This window comes from Chanos chanos, chromosome 14 (assembly GCF_902362185.1).
Source record: "Chanos chanos chromosome 14, fChaCha1.1, whole genome shotgun sequence".
Taxonomy (NCBI): Eukaryota; Metazoa; Chordata; class Actinopteri; order Gonorynchiformes; family Chanidae; genus Chanos; species Chanos chanos.
The window spans coordinates 7,249,298-7,271,797 of NC_044508.1; the positions used below are offsets into that span (position 1 = coordinate 7,249,298).

General features: G+C 44.8%; 1 protein-coding gene across 1 annotated transcript in view; it reads left to right on the forward strand.

Moving 5' to 3' along the window:
- Window positions 1-22,500, forward strand: part of arvcfb (ARVCF delta catenin family member b) — an 85,839-nt gene that overhangs the window by 17,815 nt on the left and 45,524 nt on the right. The window contains exons 2-3 of the mRNA XM_030791191.1: window positions 15,853-16,011; window positions 22,107-22,500. The exon at window positions 22,107-22,500 is cut by the window's right edge and continues 205 nt beyond it. Coding sequence (XP_030647051.1) covers window positions 15,853-16,011; window positions 22,107-22,500 — 553 coding nt within the window. The remainder of the gene's footprint in view (window positions 1-15,852; window positions 16,012-22,106) is intronic.

The window sequence follows — 22,500 nt, forward strand, 5'->3', positions numbered from 1 at the left end:
ACTTCGATGGGTTTTGAGTCTTGATTGCTGATGAGCTGGTCTTCTATGTTTCGCACACAACTCGAATAATGGAAGGAGAGGGGACACACTTCCTGGACCAACTTCAAATTTCCTCTCCTTTGTTTTAATGATTCTCCCAGATCTGGACTCAAAAGTTCAGTAGAAAATGCCAGAGCAGGGCTTTAACTATGACGCAAGAGTCTGGGTTGCATCTCCTCTCAGATCCCGCCGGAGGAAGAAAAAAAAAAAAAAAGAGAATGAAAGAAACGAAGGTGGAAAAGAAATAGAGAAATCTCTTTCATGCTCTCCCGTCCTTGAAGATCAATCTGGATCGTGAGTGGTCCAGAGCCACTGCGTCCAGACTTCCCAGGCGCAGTGCAGGAACGACCAATGCAACCTGTGATTTAAGACGCTTAGAGAGACTAATTTATAAGTCTGCCAGATGACGTCAACGCGCTTCCAAAAAAACATTCAGTTTTACGGTTTTGCTTTACCTCTGCGGTTGTCTTGTAGCCGCGTCAGCTCCGCGTGTAGGTGTTGGGCCCCTCTCCTCTGGAGGTACTGTTATAAATATGAGTTTGCCTGTGCGATGACCCCTGCGTCTTCACACTGGGCGTCTATAAAAAGGAAAACTAAACTAAAAAAAAAAAAGAGGAATTTCCATCTTTTCACAGATGACCCCCCCCCCCCCCCCCCGGTTTGGCCTGTGCTGAATTTGGCACATTGAGTGGGAGAATGCCAGACGGAAACAATGAACTTAGAGACCGAAATGAATCAACGCAGCTCATGTGATGTGATTTTTTTACCACTGTGGTGTTGTGATGATGATGATGTGCCACATCTGGGGAAGATTCTTTTGAAAGTGACGATAGATGGATGAATGAATGAATGAATGAATGAGTGAATGAGTGAACGAGTGAACGAGTGAATGAATGGTAGGTGAAAGGATGGACTATCTCTCTATTGTCTCATGCCGTTCGCTGTGTACCACAGGTTGTTGAAGACTTGTCGTGATGTGGACTCGTTATCCGCAGGACAGAGTCGATCACCTTGCTTTTTTGTGTTGAACAATAACAGCACCAATGAAAAGCGCCGGCGTTCACAGACTGTAAGCGTTGGTTTCACAGCCTCTGTTGATTCTGCACTTTTGGATTTTCTAGGAGAAACAAGGGATGGAAGGATTAACAGTCAGTGGTGGGGAGGAGGGGAGGAAAGCAAAGGGAGGAGATTGGGTGGGTGGGTGTTTTTTTTTTTGGTTTTTTTTTGTGTGAGGCAAAGTTCCAGCTCCAACTGGCATGGAGACCAGTAAAACGGTGGCGCGTTGCCAGCGAGAGTTGCGGAGCTGTCGTTGATGATTAGATGGATCTCTGGAGAATTGTTTTCATTTAACGCCCAAGCTACTGTACTGGAAAAAGCACAAATGTGTTATTAATTAGTAACTGACGGCTCAATATTGCCTTTTTGCTCTTTTAAAGACACGTCCTGCATAGTTTTAAAAACAATATGTTTTCAGAGTGCATCTGTAACAGTTATATAATGACCTCATATCCTGGTATCCATATGTTAAGTAGAATTAAGAAGTGAAGATGTTTCTGTATCATTTTATTAAGCGCAAATTGATTGCGTTAGTGGTTTTGTTCAATGTTAGCTTAGAGAAATTTCAAATCCTTCTCTGTCTCTCTGTCTCTGTCTCTCTTTGGCTCTGTCTCTCCCTCTCTCTCTCTCTTCCCTCTTTTTAATTTAAGACCGATAAGAGGTTTGCTGGAAGCTCAGAGATGCTTTCTCGACAGTGTTGCTTCTGTTTTTATTGTACAATATAGTTGTCTGTTTGTTTCACACGTAGAACAGTTATTGGGGTTTTTTTTTCTCCCCCCATATCTGTTTTGGGCAGGTGTACTCCCCACGCCTCATAAATCTCTAATCATAAATTCGCTTTCAAACACTGACACGATGAAACTTATACCAACGTCTTAACGCGATGAGCTGGGTCTTTGTTTTACTCCTGTCTTCGTCGTTTCCAAACATGCTTTTTTTTCCCCCCATTCCCGAAGGCTTGAGAGATTTGTAGAAAGCCAGCGTGTGCTTCTGCTGGATCATTCTCTCAACTGGACTATCTCACTCAATAGCCGGGATCATAGAACATTCCAGAGGTTTAGGTCTATTTTTGGTTTTGTTTTTGTTTTGGTTTGGTTTTTTACACAGTCATGTTTCTCCTCTCCACAGTTGTTCTGGTCTCACAGACCTGCTTTATTCCTCTGGGATTATATGTTCTCCTCACTCACCGAGAGACCCGAGCAGACTGATAGGCTTCAACATCTTGTATTTTTCTTCTCCGCTGTGTTTTTCCTGCGGGCCCCGAACGGCGAGGTCAGCACGAGGCTGCAAATGAAATATTCACCAGGACGGAGGAGCTCTTCTTAAGTAGGGTGTCTATCTGCCCGTGATTTGATTTTGATAGCAATCGGCTCAGGATTGCGAAACAACGTCAAAACCTCAACATTCCTGGAGGATCCAAAAAAACACACACACAAAAAAGAGCCAGTTTATTCTCTGCTGGTCAGTGTTTTTCTCTCTCTGTCTCTCTCTCTCTCTTTATTTGGTCTGCTCCCTCTGCATACCAGTAAGCTAATCAGCTCCCCTCTGGCACACAACGTCTATGAATCTACTTATTCATGTCTCTGCTCCGGAGGGAAATTTGACTTAATGGCTTTATTTGGAGGAGGGTTTCAGAAAGGAGAGGGCTCTCTCGAGCTCGAACTCGAGTGGCACCGGCGAAACGGGGCGGTCCGGTGCCGGTACGGCAACTGTTGCCATGGCGACGAGAGCCGTCGCGCTCGACCGTCGAGGCACGCAGCGTCTGGCGCTCAGGTGAAAATACCTCGAGGTAAACAAACGTTGTAAATAAATACAGAGTGTCGGCAGACACCGGGTGCCTTGTTTGAGTCCGACCTGAAGAATGCAACTTACGCCCGGTTAAGTGAAATAAACTATCGATCCATATATCTTACTTGTATCGGTCCATCTGCCCGAGTGTTTGCCTGTCTGTCTGTCTGTCTGTCTGTCTGTCTTTTCTCTCTGCCTCTGTGCCTGTATTTTCAGTCTTTATGTCCGTCTCTCTGTCTCTCTGTTTGGGTTTCTGTATAAACCGGAGATGAATGACTGTTAGCCACAGTCACTCTTGATGACCTTAGATGTATCGGCAACATGTGAGAGACAGGAAGCTATTCGCATGTGTCTCTCAACAATGCATCAACTGTCCCTGCCTTTTTTCAGAGGAGGTTTGTCAGAAAACAAAATATCTTGTTACAGACACTGGACACACACACACACAGACAAATATGTTCCTGATATAAATAATGGCAGTTGATAGGGTTATTCTTTGTGTTTTGCTGCTCGCAGTAGCAACGCCACAGATGGGGTTGAAACCTGAAGCACTGCTCAAACTGCTGTGTGTCCTCGCACCCTAGACACAACTTTGACTCACAGTCTGTTTATTGCTGTTCACATCTTTCTCGGAAAGAGGGGGGGGGGAGAGAGAGAAAATATATTGTTTTCATTCCTCCTTCTGACATTTGGTTGACTTCGAGTTTGTGTATTTGTTAAAGTTTTGCTTTTGTGAGAGTAAGGCTGATGAGCCACAGTAGCACAGGAAGTGGGGCTGAAATCCGTTTGTTTTTTTCTTTCTCTTCTCTCCGCTGCTTTTAGTCTTCCCTTTGTCTCTCAAAGAAGACTCTGGCTCACCTCTGACTGGTAAAGCTGACAATGTAGATCCGGTGTGCGTGTGTGTGTGTGTTTATCTGGCTCACCTCTGACTGGCACAGCTAATAATATAGACTCAGGTTAGTCAACTCATCCAGTAACCCTTACAAGAGCTTCCTTTTGTGTTTCTGTGTGCCAGTGTGTGTGTGTGTGTGTGTGTCTGTCTGAAATGGGAGAAAGTCCCACCCTTGATTTGCACTCAGATTGAATTAGTGGCAGTCATTTGGATGCAGGCCTGTGTGTCCAGCTGAGCAGGATATGACTGTGTTTGTGTGATATTTTTCAGCAGACGGCTATTTCAAGCTCCCGTGGCATCACAAGCCTTCGGCAGCGGCTCGAGAAACTCACACTCTTTCCATTCCCCCAAAATATCTCAGAACGAGACCGCTTCTTTCTCACCCTCATCTCACACCTCTCTACACTAACAACTCAGAGCAAAGCTCTCCAATAGACTCCCAGGAGAGTGCTTAAATGGACGTCCAAACCATAAAAATACTCAAAGCACTTCACCTCATGCTAATCTTGCATTAATGGGCCCCTACCTTGACCTAAAACTCTTCTCGGCTTCACTGTATCGTCTGTAAATCTCGATTTTAACTTATTCATACGTTGGAGTTTTTACAGGGTGAGGTCAGTGACCAGTCATATAGATGTTGTTGTTCTACAACAGAAGGTCTTTGTCTAGGAATGACCCCCTCCACCATACACACACACACACACACACACACACGCACACCCACACACACCCCCCAACCCGCTTACGGGTGCATTCTTTGACTTCCCGTACGAAACGGACCAATCACGGAGCAGGCTGAGGAATTCTGTGGACGACGGCAGATAGGAAGTGGAAAAAAGCTCCTCAGAGTTTCCTTCCTTGACAGAAACAGTTCTGAGTTCGCTCCCTGTCCGCAGCAGTGCTACGACCAGTCAGTGCACAACACATTTAATAGAGTTCAGTAAAGCATTGTATTGGAAGTCCATTGGAGGACGCTTCTCTGTGTGTGTGTGTGTGTGTGTGTGTGTAACTCACCCTTCACTAAAGTGCTAACTATAAATTGTCTTCTCTGTCTGTATTGTCCTGAGGGTTTGTTGTGATTGGCAGCATTGGACGAAACCAATGTGGGTTATCTTTGGTTTCCTCAATTAGCACAAGCCAATCAGCACAGTCGCACATGGACAGATAGACTTGAATAAGAAATATAGTTTTTTTCTCTCAACGGCAATGAAGCTTTTTGAATCACTGCTGTTCAGAGTTAGTTTGGCCCAGCTGTGGGGCTACTGAGCAGACCAGGCTTATCAGTAATACAGATATTAGTGTATATTAGTTCTGATTAAAATCTTCAGCGGTGTTCCTGCCGTAGTAAAGGCTTGCTGTTAGGACCCGGGGCTTACACTCAGTGCAGCTCAGCTGTAGGTTAGAGAATGGAGGAGACAAAAAGAAAAAGGGCAGATGTTGGAGTTGGACGGCGTTCACGTTTGGTGTGTGAGAGGGTCTGTGGCTGAAATGACATTAAACCGATTTGGCAAGGACGGAGCGCGACAGTTAAGACCCCCGTTCCCGGAATTCAGCATAATTAGATGTAGCCCACCAGCCATCAGTGTAAACAATAGCCTGAAAGAATCCACCCCCCCCCCACTTGCCCCCCTCCCTCCCTCCCTCCCTCCCTCCCTCTCTTGCTCTCTCTCTGACTCTCTTATTTTCTCTCTGTTTGTAGAATAACGAGGCTTCGTCAGTTCCTTGTCCGTAGGGAATCCGGACGTCGCAGGACGTCATGTTCATAACTGTGTCGAGATCTGACCTAAACCAGATGCATCCACAGATGTTTCATCTGTCGGGACTTCAGTCTTTGAACTCTATGATAATGACTGTTATTAAGCTAAAAATAACCAGAATGCATTTTAATTTAAAATCATGTCTCTCAGAGGGAAAGGTTTTACTAAGGAGCTTAGGACTGAAAGACTGGTTTTCTTTTGTGCGTGTGTGTGCGCGTGCATAATTGTGCGTGTGTGTGCGTGTGCGCGCGCATGTGTGTGTGTGTGTGTGTGTGTGTGTGTTTGTGCTGAGGCGTTGCCACTTAAGAGCTTTGAGAAGAAATAAAAGATTGAAGGGCTTGAGCTAAGGTGCGGTGTTGTTTCTGGCGTCTATTTTTGGAAAAGAACACGACTTCATAGTCCATTTACATGGTAAACACTCTTCCCAGCATCACCTTGGTGATTGTCTTCACAGAGAGAAAGAGAAATAACGTCATCACGTTGTCTGGGGCTTTTACTCTTCCCCCACTGATGCCATTTCGCCGAGCCGGTCGGCACTGCCTGACTGCGGAGGAGAAACTTCAGTACTTCCTGTTGCTTTCAGTACTTCCTGTCGCTTTCAGCATTTCCTGCGGATGGTGGTTTGTTATGAGGAACAGTAGCTGAGAGGAAGAGAGGAGGAAGAGAAGGAGAGAGAGAGAGAGAGAGAGTAGGCCGTGGTGGGGGAGTTAGTTTGGAGCGATCCAAACTCCTGATCCAGCCTTTTGCAGAGTGGCTGGAGGCAGATAACATGAAAGAGCGTAAGACCGAGTGAAAGACCGTGAAAAACCTTGAGGAATATAGTCCTTGTGTCTGAATCTGTGTCATTTCAATCCCAAGATAATTCTCCTTTTCTCAGCCAACATTAAACAAACATTCATCAAGGACGCTTGCCTCTTTCACCGAGTTACGCATCTCGCCCGACGTTACTGTTTAACAAACGACCAACATTTCCCTACTGTCTGTCAGCCAACGCACATCAAGAGAATGCTCCACTTACACGGTCGACGTCTGGCCGCCGCCCCGCCGCTGACAGAGAAGTGGAGACAGGCCGTGACAGCAGATAAATGCTGTATGAATGCAAGATAAAATAGTTATGGAGGAGAGCTGTGTTACCCACAGCACCGCTGCCGGGAGATCACCTCAGCATCCTGGAATGAGTTGATTAAGACAGTTCATTCACAGGCAGCACAAACAAGAGACACGCACATACACACACATACACCAGCACATACTCGCACATGTATGCACGCGCACACACACACACACACACACACACACACACACACAAGAATTACCATGTCTGTCTCACAGTGGAGCAGGTCCTAGTCTTTAAATCCAATATTTAGAGCTACTGTGTGCTACCGGGAATTTTCATCTCCTGCTGTTTTTCCGAATTTTTCAATCTCATAATTCATGTGACGGAATTCATCTACGGAGGGTTCCATTATTTTATATGAGCTTTAAAACATTTCTTCATCATTTATTTGGATTTGGTCATTTATCTTTAAAGAGAACTCCTGCAGCGTCCTTGTCTGCATCGGTCTTTCAGCCTCGTTTTACACGTGACAAATCCTGTAACGTTAAGAAACAGAACCGAAGCTTGGACAATTCTCTCTCTCTCTCTCTCTCTCTCTCTCTCTCTCTCTCTCTCTCTCTGTCTATCGCATCCTTTGTTTTTGTTTAATGAAGGCCCCTTTGCAATAACCGTTAGTGAATTTGCAACGCTCGGGCTATTGGTTTATTACCCACCCAACTCTCTTGTTGTGTGTCATTAATCTATGATTAAAAACCTAAACAAGCAATTAACAGGCAATGCCTCAGATATCAAATTCCAATCCGTCCCTAATCAAACACACCTTATTACCATTCCAGCTTAAATGAAACAGCTCAGACCAGGCACTCGATCTCCAGTAGCAAGACCTCTTCCTGTCTCTTCATATCTAACACTTGATCTATGGCAAATAATACAATCTGGAGTCAAGCAGCAGTGCTTACCATTCTGTTGCCTGACTGACAGACAGTTTTGAAAAGGGTCAGACCAAGGTCACTCAAAGGCGGAAGAGGACTGTGATGTTAGCTAAGGGAGCAAATGGAACTTTATTATGGGAGCCAATCAGGTGCTCAGGTTGGGTGACATCAATGGAATGGTTATGAATGGAACGGAACTACTCCCAATGCACTAGCTATTTTCTCTTTGATAATCTCCACAACGTTTTTGTCCTCAAGTTCTTTTGTAAAGGTCTAACGGTCTGAAGGACGAAGGAGAAAGCCGAGAAACCATTCTAAAAGCCTTCCGGAAGATCGAGTCCTTCCCGCTAAACGAATGCAGGTGGCGTGCGGCTCTTCTATCTCGTTCCCGTATTGGCTGTGGAGTCACTCCTGATTTAGTTTCGCTTTATCTGCGGGAGCCATCTGGCCTCATTGTAAACACCAGTTACCGAACAGTTCTGCATCAGGTCAGAGCCTTGTCCTCATTCGTCCAACATCTGGAAGGCCTGTCGCAATCTCGCCTGGCTCAGTGAACCTTCATTTCGCGTGCATGCACTTTCCCTCTCTCTCTCTCTCTCTCTCTCACTTGCAGGAGTCTGTATGACCTCTGGCCTTGCTATCATAGCTTTGCGCCTAGTGCACAACCACATAACACATCATTTAAAAGCACATGACATGCCACTGACATGGAATATAAATGAGTTACAGCACATAACGCAACTGGATGTGTCTGAATTATTCTTTACTACCGCCTCTAACTTCTCTGTAACTCTTCATAAAAAGTTTGCCAAAGCCTTGGCCATAGATAACAGAGAGTGAGTGTTAGTAAGTTAATATTGAAGAAGTTATTAAATGTAATGAATTCAGCTTGCCAAGGGCCTCATTAGATTTACTCTCTTACTTTCATAGCTCAAGTTATAGACCTCATATATATATCCAGGCACCTTTATAATGTCTGCTGAATGTAAGTTTTGCTGTCATTCCGCCACCGTTGCCATGACGATGCGTTCTTTTTCCCTCAGAGAGGTGTTTGATGGCGAGTTGGTCTGCACGCTGCAGAGATTCTGTCCGGCTTTCTAGCGCAGGCACTCACGAAGTTTATTACAGATTCGCCGTTTTAAAACTGTCTCTAAATTTACTGAAATTGAACTCAACTGTTTTTTTGTTGCTTGTTTAAAAGCCCACATAATAGCTTTGTGTATTTATATGTGTGTGTGTGTGTGTGTGTGTGTGTGTGTGTGTGTGTGTGTGTGTGCGCGTGTGGCATTTGTGGCTGGCTCTGTGTGTGTGTGTAGTGTGTGTGTGTGTGTGTATGTGTCTGTTTGAACAGGAACAATGTAGCAAGATTTTCTTTGCCATTCTGGCCCCTGGTAACTGACACTGGTTCTCCAGGGGCTTTGAAATGTCTGTGTCTGGAGGAGACTCTCTCTCCTGGCTGATATCCGACACACTCTGTGTCTTTTTCACAGTGTCAGGTTTCCACACCACACGTTTTGGTCCTCTGTGCTGCTTTTAAATTCACGTTTACATGACAGGCCAGTGGTCAGAGAGAATGCTGGTTGACTGACCAGTCATAGTGCAGTAGGGCACACTGACCAGCCATTAACAGCAGAGGAGAGCAAACTGATCAGCCAATGTCAACATAGTAGAGCAGGTTTGGAAGCCAGTTACAGTGCAGGAGAGCTACTGTGTGCCGGATGAACTTAGGGTTCACTAAGTTGAAAACACACGCACACACACACACACACATTCCTTTTCCTTCCACTCCCCTGCTGGATTCTTGCTGATGGCAGGCCTCACATGAACCAAAAGTTTTGGCAGGACCCTTGCCGCCTGGTCCCCACCCCCCCTGCCTCACCCCAAGGACGCCTGCCCTAACAGAGATCCAAAACGGGGAGGGGGGATGGGTGATGGGTGACGGGGGAGCGGTTTATTTATTTCTCTTACCCCGACCCCAACTTACATTACCACACCCAAACCTGACACACCCACATCCTGACAGGGATAACCACTGCCTCCAGTCTCACCCACACCCCCTCACCCCCCCCCCAACCTCTCACCCCTCACCACCACCCCCCCCCCCCCCCACCCGGAGTGAATTCCTCCTTCCTGTCTCTTAGCTCCACACCCTCTAAGCAAACAAACAACGTTTCTCCGCCTCTTCTTCCCCATTCTATCTGATGGACTACCACACTCATTATCTCTCAGCTTCTCAGTGCTCCAAACGCAGCACGGCTTTGTTTCTCTTCTTCCTCCTTCCTCCTTCAACTTCTGTTTACAGAAGCATTCCACGTTCTTCGCGCGTCGACGAACGCCCCTTGTGCGCGCCCGTCATCCGGATCTCATTCCAGAACGAGGGTTTTTATTGTGCTCTGTGAATCATGCAGAGTGAGAAGATTGGCTCCCTTAAAACTGCGGGCAACACTATGGAGTATGTGGAATGCTTGGGAAGTGTGTAACTTGGATATGCGTGTAATTTGTCCCAGATGTTTGAAATTACCCAGGAGAGTGTTTTTTTTCAGGGTTTTTTTTTTTTTTTTTAATTCTTGCGAGCGTCTCGGGAACCGTTTGCCATGACTACGGTTTGGGTTTACGCTGATATTTATGGCAACAAAGACGTCGTATAGAACTTTTAACACGGCACGTCCAGAGAAAACAAAGAGTTACCCGGTCTGTTGAAGATGTTTCACGGAAACGCGTAATAAACTTTGACAGGTTTCGCCCGCTGAAGTTAGGGAGACCTATTTGGAAGCTTTATTTATTTATTTACTTATTTACTCTTAAACTCGTTTCACTCGACTGGATGGCTTTTTTTTTTTTTTTTTTTTTTTACTCTGTTTATAGCGGAGGGGAAAAATTATGAGAGAGTAGCAGTCCAAGTATTACATGTCGGGGAAATAACCTCCCCCCAGTGTAATGAATAGGAGTTAATGACAGACGAGGGGGAGAAAAGGAAGAGAGAGAGCAAAAGAGAGAGAAGTTTGGCTAAGGGTACTCATTAGGTCACTTCAGGCCGTCGGTTCTTCCTCTGCCGCCGGACCTTCTCTTTCGGCTGTCCTCCTCTCCCTCGCTCTCTTCCTCCTGTCGGAGGACGCACCAACCTGACAGGATGAGCGTGTGTGAGACCGGTCTCTGGTGTCCTGCTGTCAGCAGTCTTTGGGCTGGCTGTAACGGAGATCATCTTGGCAGAGGAGACTTAGCCTTGCTCTTTAATTCTTACAGGGGGGCCAAGTCCAGATCCTCCCTTTGCCCTGAGTGTGTGTGTGTGTATGTGTGTGTGTGTGTGTGTGTGTGTGTGTGCGGTAAGCTGGGCTGCTGCCACACATTACAAACATCTCCAGTTTCACTTTTGTATCACTTCTCTCAAGCTCCACAAACCTGAGTTCTTTTGTTTACCCGTTCTTTTGTTTACTCGCTCTTTTCCTCGACCCGTTCTTTTCCTTGACCCGTTCGTCTTTGTTTAACTCATTTCCACACGTGACCAACGTTGGCTTGTTTTTCTTTCTTTCTTTTTTTGTTGTTGTTGTTGTTTGTTTCATCGCATGGCACGTGACTCTTGATAGACACGGAGCAGTCCACGGCGGGTTAGACCGAGAAATGGGAGAACGACTTAGGGAAATTCGAATGTCCTGAGTTTACCCGAGCGGTCTCGGCTGGTGGGATTAATCGCGTGGAAAGGAAAAAAAAAAAAACCCTCTAATATTTTTGGCTCTAACCGACGCTGAAATCCAGTTATCTATGGCAGAGTGTATCACTGTGAGCGATGCAAGGACACAGACATCGTAAGGTGTCTGTCACAAACTAATATTAATACCAGTCACTAATCCTATATATGCTTACACGCTCATCGCGGACAGAGCTCAGGGCCAAGTTGATGTGTAGGCCCTTCTCCTAACTGCAGTGATTTATGGGAGTTTTGGCGTCTTGCCGAAGCACATATCTGGATTTGCAGTGAGGCGTTAGCAGTGGAGATGGATGAGTGGTACGGTGTGTTAGTTATGGATATGGTGAGCATTTCATAGTCTTTAAGTAACGGAGAGCTTTTTTTTTTTTTTTTTTTAAGCATTGGTATTGTTACCCCCAAGACAGTGTTAGTGTCGTGTTGTGGTGTGTTGACGTGCGCTGTAAGGATCTCATCGTGTCAAATAGGAACAGTGCTAAGATAGAGAACGAGGAGAAACGATGCTGAATAACGAACCGGAGAAAACGGCAGGGATGTTCCGCACCTCGACACGAGCGCCGGACGCCGCCCAACGCGTCGTAAATCAACGTCTCGATAAGGGTCAAACCCATGCCATGAAAAAAAAAGACCTTTTTCATCTCTCTTCTCGGACAGTCCTGACTTTAGACAGTATGTAAGGGACAGCTGAGACACTGAGCAGCTCGGTCTCCCTTTCTTCTTCTTGCTCTTCCTCTTCATCCTCTGCCTCCTCCTCCTCTTCCTCCTCCTATTTGTAGTTGTTGTTTTTTTTATCTTTTCTGTTTTTCTTTTGTACATCGTAGATCAGCACCACAGCAGTTCGAACCGAACATCAAACCGCACACGACGCTGTGACATAGCATCTGTCTCTGTTAACGGCCTGGTAACGCAGCCCACTGCTGTGTGTGTGTGTGTGTGTGTTTTATAATGAGACCAGAACCTCAGCCGCTAATGAACTAATGAACACTGTTTTTTTTTTTCATCCGTGTCGTCCTTCTTCTGCGTATCCACCTTGTTAGTGACATCGTACCTTATTTCTCCCGAGCTCCATCTCACTTTTTGCTCCCCCCGTGTCCGCTCGGGAGACGAATTTGAGCCCCGCATTCTCGGCACGAATCACATAAAGCCCCTCCGCATCGCAAAAAAAAAAAAGTTCCTGTCAATTATTCCGTGATTTGAAAAACAATTCGGGATTAATTTAACGTCTGCTCGCACCTGGACCGTCTTAACATTGTTTTTTTTTTTTATCTTATTTTATTTGGAGTGGCTTTTCTTGTAGCTGTGTTTTATATCAAATTAGTACATTTTGTCACATCGAGCGTATGTCCCTATTTTAAAGTGCACATTGTGTGACCAAACAGTACGATGACATTGTGGGCTTGAGATGACTGTGGATATACTCTGACTTGCCTGGCTTTTGCTGTGTTGCTAGGGAACACTCTTTGCTGTATGCTGTATTGAGTCAATATTGCTGCTTTTTGCTGCCATGTCTCAGCTATGCACTCAGACATGTAGAAGGCTCTTGTGAATCCTTTTAGCTAGTCTGAAACTCTCAATCTTTCTCTCTCCTCGCGTCTCCTGCTGAGAGCATGAGCGACAGGGAACAAGCAAAGAAAAAACATTGCAAAAAAAAAAAAGAAAAAGAAAAATATTGAGAGAATAGTGAGGGATTTTGTCTTCACCTAGACTGGATTCCTTTTAAAAATCACTCAGACACACACATACACACACACACACCAAAATAAACACACATTTATGGTCATAAAACTGTAACAGATTCAGGAGATCACCAAAGTTATTGCTTTCTCTAAAACACACACACACACACACACTCACACACACGCAGATAAACCATACACACAGACTGAGAAGCTCACGCATGCACGACAGATTCCGAAATCCACTTGTGTTATTGTGTCCTCTGAGACACACACTCCCACAGTGACACACACACACACACACACACACACACACACACACATACACACACACACGCAGAAGGATCAGGGGGTTCACCCATGTACCAGTCATGATTGGGCTGCGTGTGACCAGTTAATCCGGTAACTGCTGTGGCAGCTCCTACCCCATACCGCGAGGCTGATCCTTTAAAAAACCTCAGTCAATAAAGGCCAGGTTTGACTTAAATCTCCTACCCTGCCAGTAGCCCAATCCCTGCCTGTCTGACAGTGGAATCTCTCTCCTGCCGCTTACGGGAAGCCTTGCACCGCTGGAGGAGTTTTCCTTAGCCTTCCTTTACCCGAGAAATAGCTGCCCCCATCATGGAAGCCTCCGGAAAGGCACTTTGGTGGTAAATTATTTCACTTTGTCCTGTCTCGTGCTTGTTTGTTTGCGTACACGGAACGAAAAAGGAGAGAGAGAGAGAGAGCGTGTGACGAGAAGGACGTGTTGTAAAAAATTCGTATGCTTGTTTCCTCACGGCACCCCCGCTTGAAGACGGTCGTCTCCAGCCTTGTCCTCTTCTGCTCTAGCGCCCCCCCCCCCCTCCTCAGAACACCCACACAGGCGGTATCTTTCCTCCAGACGTCTTTCAATAATTCATTGAAAAGCTCACTCACCTAATTCTTTTTCTGTTTTTTTTCCCCTCTGCTCTTGGAGACAACGTGTGTTCTCCAAAATACTCAGCTGACAGTACCCCCCCCTCCCCCCAATATCTTAGCGAGTCCTCTTCTGACTTTCCTTCATTTTATTTCATAGTGTAACTTTCAACTGCACCCCCCCCCCCCCCCCCAGACCATTCCAGAGCATCTCTTTACAGCCAGAGTGAACTGCAAGCCTTTTTTTTTTCCTCTTTGGCGGGCGGACAAGCCGATAGGACCAGCCAGCCGCAGGTTAAAGACGGCGAGACATTCGGGCTAACGGGGTTTGACAGTTGTGTCACAGGAAGTGGCTCCTCGTACTCCGGAGGTGTTGACCCAGGGTGACCATCCACTTGACCTTCAAGCCTCAAGTCTTTTGACTCTGTAGTACGACAGAGAATCGAACCGCAAGGTTTTCTGCTTCCATATTAACACTAACAGCGACCTAGAGATTCAAAATTAGATTAGCATAATCCTAGCTTTTGTCAGCCAGATGATTCGAGGTTCCAAAACTCTGTCCTTGCATATAATTAATTGTCCTCTCTATTGTCGGCGAGAGTTAAGCGCGTCCACGATTTTTGAAGTGTAACTGCGGGTGGTTTTTTTCTTTTTTAATTGGTCATTGGACATCCGTGCTGTCAATCAGGGTTTAATCAAAGCCTTGTCGCTTTTGCAGTTTTTGCTTTTGAAGAACCACAGTGTTTTTGACTGCAAGGAAATTGCTTTAATGTACCCCCCCGCCCCCCCACCCACCCCACATCACCCATTTTTTTTTTTTTAACCTTATCATTAACTTGAATAATGTGATGTTGGCAAACACTTATTCTCTCAGTAATGCAACAATTCCAATTAAAACTCTGATTGACTTAGCGCTGCCTGGAGAAGTAGAGGGGGAAAGCGAAAAAAGTTTCTTTGACTTTGTACATGGGAGAGGACGTCGGAGGGAAAGGGTGGGGGGGGGGGGTCGTTCCTTGGCTGCCCACCCCAAGGATACAGGAAGAAGAAAAGAGAGAGACAGAAGGAGAGAAAAGACACATGAAAGAGGAGAAAGGAGCGATCGGCAGACTGGGCGGTCGATCAGTTGGAGCATGCTGAGTCTTTGAAGCCCTCTGTTGGCTAATCGATGTAGAACGCTCAGCTCGTTAGTGCAGTTAAAGGCGAAATTGACGAGGAAAAAAAAAAAAAAAGGCCGCGTACGCTGGCATAATCCGACGTCACGTCCCGTCTCTCTCTCTCTCTCTCTCTCTCTCTCTCTCTCTCTCTCTCTCTCTCTCTCTCTGTCTCTCTCTCTCTCTCTCTATCTCTCACTGCGACGCGTCCGCTGATTGTCACCATGGAGACAGAAACGTTTTTGTTTACCTTTCTTGATTGATTTGTTTTCTTGTTTTTGTTTTTCTGTTATCTCAATTGCCTTGACTAACTTTCCTGCCGCCTTTCAATTACGAGTCGCGGAGTTTGTCTTTTCTCTTTTTTTTTAAATCTATATTTGTTGTTCCGCTCCATTAATAACGTTGTTTTGCAGGTGATGTCTTGACTGCTGGAATATTCTGTGGCTCTCTCTGTCTGATGCGCATACACATACACGCAGGGCGTATGAATATGAAGAATGTATGACTAATCATAAACTCTTTTTAGTTACTTTTAAAAAACAGAATTAATTACAAACCTCCATGAACCTTCCCAAAAATTCCCTCGTTACTGGCTACTGTTTCATTGGGAAGACTATTGGTTGGAGGAGAATGTTCCTGAATGATATTCCTTATCTGATTGGATAAGGAATATCTCCAGTCCCATTGGTTATGGTGCAAGCCTTGTCTGCTGCCTGGTCTTTTTTTATTGAGGTGAACATTAAACATGGATCGTGCTGAGGACATTCAAGCTTTCTTAAATTGTAACATCATTACTTTGTATGTGTGTTTTCAGAGGTGAGCTTTTAACATGAAATGGTTTCTTTACTGATGAATTAATATTTTAACGTTTTTTTTTATTGTTATTGTTCTCATTTGTCAACAGGAGCAGAGCCCTAGCAACCAGACGTCACTGTCCATGATGCAAGAGCCACAGGAAGTGGTGGAGGAGACGGTGACCATTGAGGAGGATCCTGGGACGCCCACCTCTCACGTCTCCGTGGTAACCTCTGACGACGGAACCACGCGTCGCACCGAGACCAAGGTATCCCATAGTAGCTGCTTTGTCCCCCCCGTCATCGTCATCACACGCAAGCGCACATGCACGCTCGTACTCACACACACACGTACACACACACGCACACGCAGAAAAACAAACACAGCTCTCTGATCTCTTTATGTCAGTGTGGATTCACTTTAATTGTGTTGTTACCAGAGAGAGACACGGCCTAAAACAAACAGACACAGCCTCGTTTAATCTTTGATGACCCTAGCTGACAAAGCGGTGGAAATATTGATAACGACAAGACGGAGAGAAGACAGCCGTATTGCGGTTTCGGTAATCTTGTGGCTTCTAATGTAATCTAATGTTAATGGAGTGATGCGATGCTAAAGGCCACAGCGATTATGAATCTTGTGCAGTGAAAGTCTGCCCGTAGTTTTTGTGTTTCAGAGACTTAAACTAACCGACAGCTTCACAGTACAAAACCAAAAAAAAATTTTTCAAGTAATTCACCTACATAACTTCCTACCTACCTAAAAATAGACTACAGTCTCTCTCTCTCACTCTCTCTCTCTCTCTCTCTCTCTCTCTCTATTTGTGGATGTGTCCTTGTACTGGGAATTGGCCAAATGTGGGGTTACATTAGACTGTGTTACATCCACTGTTTGAATAGTGTTATGGGAATCACAATAGACAGACATGATGCTGACTCAGAACATTCTAGAACAAGTTGGCACAGTCTTCCATCCAATCAGCTTTTGACTGATCAGAGCGTGATTGTAACTGACTGAACAGTGTGGAAAAGGCTGGACTGAGTGAAGTGCTGTTTAGTGGAAACCTTTTACAGTCAACACTTACTCATCTGAAGTCTACAGAGTGAGAGAAACAACATAGATTAAAGGGGATTTTTAATTTTCTTTAAAGCACTTGAGTGGAACAACCTATCAACCCTTGACATTTCAGCGTTTTAAAAGCCTGTAACATCCCAAAACCACCCTAAACATGGATTTATTAAACATTATGTTATAAACTATTCCCCCCATATGGAGTTTTTTACTAAATAAAACTTAATTGCTTTTATACTAAACTGACAAAAATAAACACGAGTGTCTTCTGGGACATTACTAGATATGTTTCACATTGAGTACTTTTTTATACAGGAAGATAAAGATAACTTCATGTGTTTGATAATAATCCCAGTTGAAAATCCAAGAAAAGTAATCCTTAACTCAGATTAAACACATATATTTTTGTTTTGGGTCACCACATTTTGTATTGTTACAGTGCACTGAATGTTGTTGTTAGATGTTTAGAAGAATAGAAGATACTCTTTCTTGATTATCTTGTGCTTTTGTTTTGGTTTTGGTCTCGGAAAAGGACAATTCGACTAATGCGAAGGTGAGTTGACATCCTTTTGCGTTCGCTCACCATTGCGCGTTATCATTCAACTGTATCAAATCAACACGTCCAAAACGCAACAACACCGCATTTTGCAAAACAAACAAACAAACAAACAAAAAAAGTGTCATGGCCTTCTCACCGACATTTTTTTTTTTTTGCAGTCATGGCGCTTCCAGAAACTTCCGTTTCTCAGCAGCCGTCTTTCACTTGTGTGTCGGTGTGTTTTTACCCGATGAGCTTCACATCCACCCATCCGTCCATCCGCCCATCACTTACTGCCCCATAAGGGCCATTTACGGGGCCAAGCCCGTGAAACTGCCAGGCAGCAGACCTGCAGGATGCTATTCAATTTGACACTTAATTCTTTTTGTTGCATTGTGTGCAGGGCTTATCAGGAGAATCACGCTATACTCTGTTCTGTCTATTGCCAGGAGCAAAGAAAGGATCTGTGTGTGTGTGTGTGTGTGTGTGTGTGCGTGTGTGCTTAGTCGTTCTCTGGAGGGGGGGGGGGGGTCAGTTTTGAAAATTATTTTCAGAAAAAAAAAATAGATTAATCTCAGATTCAGTTTTTTGAAGGGTTTTTTTTTTCTAACTGTCAATAAACCGAGCTCTTTCTTTCATGTTTACAAACTTGGCTTTCCCCCTCTGTCTCGGGGTTGGCTTGTGTCTGAGTCAAACGTAAGCACAGTCTCTTTGAATTTTAGGATCCACCAAAACCTCTACACACTAGAAAAAATAGAAACATTTTTAACTGTGGCTGTTTTGTTGGTCTGGTATCACACAAAACTTAACAACGATAGGCAAATTAGGCCCGTCACCCAGTGAAGAATCTGGGCTGCTAACCGCTAATCTAAATGGAGAAAGCTTTTAAATGAATCGCGAATCTTATGAACTAATCCTGTTTATCTGCCTGTTGAATGACATTGCAAAGTAGACTCCCAAGTTTTTTTTCTTTTTCTTTTTTTTCCTTTTTTTTTTCACTGAGCTTTTCACAGTTTGTGTTCTGGAAAGTTCCCTGAAAAACACAGCCAGCGCCATAAAATGAGCCAAATTAAGACTACGATAAGCAGACGTGGGTCCCTGAGGGCACACAATAATTTCAGCAAGCAGCTCCACACGGAGGAATTAATCTTAGTGAATTTTATAGGCTGATTTTTTTTTTTTTTACAGTGTTAACTACCTAGTTAAAAGCAGCCATGCATACCAGACACCGCAATCTCGCATTTTGATCAGTGACAGGGTGTCTTTTAAGGTCGCTGTACGTGTATCATTATGAAACCAGTCATCCTTCCCTCTGTCATCGCTGCTTCCTCTTCTTTTTCCTGTTCCAAACTCGGCTCACTCTGCGACAGGTGACAAAGGTCGTGAAAACCATTACTCGACGAACCTACCGGCCGACTTCCCTGACCCCCACCCTCGTGGATTCCAAACCCACCACACCAACGCCTGCTGCTACGCCTACTCCGTCTGAAACAGAACCAGTAATGACAGAGTTGTGCCTGTGTTTTTGGCCTAAAAACTCTCCTAACACCCCCCCCCCCTCCCCTCCCATTCTCCTCTGCAAGCTCTCTAACTGTAACCCCTAACCAGCAAATGGAGTGACTGATGATGTCTATAAATCTGAATACCAGGGAGGCTGTGGTGTTATAAAGTCTAAGCTTGACGCCTGGCTCCCCCCCCTCCCTTTCACAGTCTAACATTAGGCAAACAGCAGCCCTTCCCAGAGCTAACAGGCACCTTCCCTTTTTTTTTTTTTTTTTACAGCTAGCCGTCACCACGACAACCCGAGCTAAGCCAATCAGGAGAGGAGGCCTGGAATTTTCCAGCTCTCTCTCTCTAAAAAAAAGGGAAAAAAAATCCAAAGAACATCGCAGGTTGTAGACAGGCAAAGATTCTAAAAGAAGTCATTATCTCAGTTAAATCCTCTTTCACGTTTAATGAGGCTAGATGTTCTGCTGCGTCTTTTGTGAAGTTATGTGCTCCCTCTTCCTCGATGACATCCTTGTCCTCACTTTCATTCTATTCTCCTAGTCTTGTTTACAGTGGTTGGTGATGTCCCAAAAAGCCCTTTTCTAAAACATTTTGTCTCCATTCCCTCTCTGAGGTTGTTTTAAGTGCCGCAGTATTTTTAGATGGATCAAAGCCTGCCTGAATTTTGTGTACCTGTTTCTCTGGAGGAAGAGACTAGTGAGACACTTGAAGGAAAAAAAAAAAGAAGGAAAAAAAAAAAGCAAACACAGAAAATGATGTTAGCACAAGCGTATCAGGAGCTCTAGTCATGATTTCAACTTGCTGTGTTCAAAGACCACCTCTCGTGGAAGGGGATAGAGATCCTTGCTAGTCAGAGTGGAAACCTTAGTACGAGACTTGAGAGAGAAGCTCGTCAAAGTACCATAAGCGTCCTGTCGTAGCAGGTCTAGTACCTCTGTAAGCTTAGTACCAGGCCCCTATTCCCTCAAAACTGCCTACCAAAATACCACCTAATCAAATGGCCTAGTAGCTCCCCTGTAATTATAGGCTCTAATGGTGGCTCCAGCTTAAGTAGGTTCATTTAAGCTAAATGATGTTTTATTTTTAAACATGAAAGGGAGTTTGATTTATGCTAATACAGGCAAAAGGGGAAGGGTTACTGTATTGCTAGTTAAATACAGACTAACGGCAGTGAGCTGTTTGTTTGAAAAAAAAAGAAAAAGAAAGAAAGAAAGAAAAAGAAAAAGAGAAGTGGTTTCTGGTTGTGGAAAAAAACGGACATGACCAGGAGGGAGGGAAAGACTGCGGTACCATATCTTACATCAAAGAGAAGAAAAAAATGTGAATAAAGTGAAACTGCTAACTTAAATTGCTTGACGATGAAGATGATTTCTTCCAGTCTTAGATGGTGCCCGTTTTAAACCCACAACTTGTATCTCAACTACTGAATTTAAGAGAGCGGAGTCCACTTAACCCTTCAGTCTAAACATAAGTGTGGTCACATGTAACACCCACACAGTCCCTTCCTGTGTAGTTATAATGCTTCTGTCATCTTACAGAGTCATTTGAGAATGGTTCTAAAGGTGTTATATTCTTACTTCCATCTGAATAGGAATTAAAAAGCTTCAGTTGGAGTTTAGAGCAAATCCGATTGCTAAGAAGCGATAGTCGCCACATTATTTCTTAGTCATTACTTCACTTGAAAGAGTTAATGACTTGGTTTATTACAGTGGCGTAAGACATCAATGGACCGCGTGTGTTGTAATAACTATGTAATAGACACTGTATTAAATTAGTTCACTGGGTGTGGGGCAATGTTGAGTTGCTGGAATCAGCCGGACTTTGAGATAAAGCACATCCAGGTAACTGTGATATGGAGAAACGCTTGATTTGCAGGAGGGCAGGAGTTTTTTTGGCTTGACAGCTCTGTTGAATGGAAGCACAAAGGTAGAACGATATGCTGCACAGATCGCTGAGATGATTCTCAGGCGACACGGGGGTCCTTTCCAAGGCCGATTAATTTTCATCAAGCTTGTTGATTTTAGAGATGAGTTTTACAAGAGACGGACAAAATGGCCTATTACGTCCACCGCAGTAACCGCCATGCAGGAAATTAGGTTTGGTATCAGCACTGACCCTCTGTGGAGCCTGGCGACGTCCCTGTGACACACACACACACACACTGCACACACACGCACACACACACACACACACACACAGTGCACACACACACACACTGCACACAGACACAAACACAAACACACACTACACACACATACACTGCACACACACACACACACACACACACACAGACTACACACACACACATAGACACACACACACACAAAGTGCACACACACACACTGCACCACACACACACACACTGCACACACACACACACACCACACACACACACACACACACATAGACACACACGCACACACTATGCACACAGACACACACTACGCATACACATATACACACACACGCACAAACACACACACACTACACACACACACGCACGCATGCATGCTCACACAGACACACATCAGTTGGACTTTATTTTTCCTGGAGCTCAAAAACCCATAGTGGCCACCAAAAATAAGTATAATGTTTCAAAAGCAAACCAGCTTCATTATCAAAGATTAGTACAACCATATGTTTACTGTTCCACCTCTCTAGCAGCTGTTCCAATGTTTCCCCTCAGACAGCGTTATGAACGAACATTGCCTCAGACGCAGCAGTGTTTTAAGGGCAGTCTGTACCATAATGAGAGCTGATCCAGGACACGGTGAGGGGAAAAGAAGAAGACTTGTAATTGCTGCTGGTGAAATCTCGGCATGGGCAAAACCTCAGGAACCCGACGTTACTTCCGGCTACACAAATTTGAAAGCATTCTGAAGCCCTTTTTTTAAACCCTTCCCAGCATGACCCTGTTTATACTAATGAATATAAACTTTGTATTTAGGGAGATAATGAGTTGTTATTTTTTCCTTACTTCACTCAGCAAACCAATTATATGGCATCTCACCATGTTGTCTAATTTAGACTCATGTGTTTGTGGTCTGTGCTTTTTTTTATTATTTCTTTTTTTTTTTTTGATAGTTTGTTGTGATTGGAGCACCCTGATATGACCTGTCATTCAGGAGCCTCCAGAATGCTTAATCATTGGTCCTACATGCTGTCAATCATCTGGACGCCCCATTCTACCATTCTTCCATATCTAACGTTCATTGGTACTTTTTCTTCTTCGCTTCTTCTCTCAGGTGACTAAAATGGTGAAGACGGTGACGACGCGGACTGTCCGGCAAGTTCCGCTGGGTCCGGATGGCCTTCCCGTCCCAGAGGGTTCTTCTCCGTTGGGCAGCTACACGGACTCTATCGACCGTCGGTTCATGAAGAACGGCGACCGCTACATGGCTCCACAGGGCTCCTCCACCCTCACGCGTACCTACAACAACTTTGCCGACTCTTACAGTGAGACCCCCGAACCCCCGTACCGCCCTTACGTCCTCCATGACAGCTACGGAGACATGACTGACAACTACGGCAGCCTATCACGCGGCATCAACTACCGCCCCCGCTATCCCTACATGGCTGGAGGCGGCTATCGTCCCGAAAACAGCTACACTTTGCCCATCCGCAAGGATGACTACGGCC